Consider the following 1368-nt stretch of genomic DNA (forward strand, 5'->3'; position numbering starts at 1 on the left):
GGCAAGTGGATCGTTGTGAATTTTCACTCTATTAACGTAGAAAATTAAACCCGCTGTAAAAAATGAATCTCAAGACAACATTAATACTCTTACTTCTAAGTCAACTTACGTATTCGTGCGTGCATGCCGAAGAAGCTGCAACCGGAACTATTAAGCAGCATTCGCTTCGTACACCTTTGCCAAATTTGCCAGCCGATCATTTGATACGCTATTTGAATACCTTCCCACAAGTGTGCACTGAGTGAAGAATGTCAGCGCGCTATTAAAACTAACGCCTCCACATTTAGATCAAATGACGCAGCAGTACTTACTACAGAAGCAGCGGTCGCAACAACTGTGACGGTGTCTGGCGGCCAGACCGACTCCACTTCATGTTGGGGTCATGAGCTTGACTGTGATGAAAAGAGACGTTTTCAATTACCCACTTGCCCCGGTGAACACCATGGTTGGGTGCAAAGTAAACCTGCTCAAGTGAGCACTTTTTACTATCAAGCCGATTTCGGTTACATACAACAACAAATCAGCGAGTTATCACTTATGTGAGAGCCTAGCTATATCACCGATTCTTCACTGGAGTGCAGCAAGTATTTACGCTTTTGTCGTGGATGCAACTCGCTTTTAGATTTCCGTGATCTAATACAACGCAAAGAACTTATACGCTATCATATGGATGTGCTGAAGCCGAGTCAAATATTGGGACATTGTCAGTTGAATAGAACACGCTTACAGGTGGAGCTTGATCATATGGGCGCGCTGCAGTCTTGGGCACCAGAGTTGCGTAATTTCGACGAATTGCCAATGCCGCTAATGACAAGTGGCGAATGTGATTTAATTGTAGATACGCCCACTTTTATTATGAAAATTGATGCTACTTACAATATGTATCACCACTTCTGTGACTTCTTCAACTTATACGCCTCACTATTTGTGAACCAGTCTCATGCACTGGCATTCCACACCGATACGCGTATCTTGATATGGGAAACATATCCATATGATTCGCCATTTGCGGAGACATTCAAAGCATTTTCCGATAATCGAGTATGGACGTTGAACGATGTAAAAGGAAAGCGTGTATGCTTTCGAAATGTGGTATTGCCTCTATTGCCACGCATGATTTTTGGTCTCTTCTACAATACACCGTTGGTAAGTTGCGCTTTTATATTTTTCTACCTCAGTACTGATCAAAAGTCTTTCAGATTCATGGCTGTGAAGGTAGCGGCTTATTTCGCGCTTTCTCTGAATTCATACTGCATCGTTTACAAATACCATTTCGCCCACCTTTACAGCAAGCTAAGTTGCGCATTACCTTACTATCACGCCGCACAAAGTATCGACAAATTTTGAATGAAGACGAGCTGCTCGAAG

General features: G+C 42.8%; 1 protein-coding gene across 1 annotated transcript in view; it reads left to right on the forward strand.

Moving 5' to 3' along the window:
* The first annotated feature begins 6 nt into the window (after nucleotides 1-6).
* LOC118741912 (EGF domain-specific O-linked N-acetylglucosamine transferase) overlaps nucleotides 7-1368 on the forward strand; it is a 5656-nt gene continuing 4294 nt past the window's right edge. The window contains 3 exon segments of the mRNA XM_036473885.1: nucleotides 7-229; nucleotides 231-1146; nucleotides 1200-1361. Of these exon segments, the coding sequence (XP_036329778.1) occupies nucleotides 63-229; nucleotides 231-1146; nucleotides 1200-1361 (1245 nt within the window). The 5' untranslated portion in view covers nucleotides 7-62.

This window comes from Rhagoletis pomonella, unplaced genomic scaffold, assembly GCF_013731165.1.
Source record: "Rhagoletis pomonella isolate Grant_MI unplaced genomic scaffold, Rhpom_1.0 Rhpom_scaffold_00006, whole genome shotgun sequence".
Lineage (NCBI taxonomy): Eukaryota > Metazoa > Arthropoda > Insecta > Diptera > Tephritidae > Rhagoletis > Rhagoletis pomonella.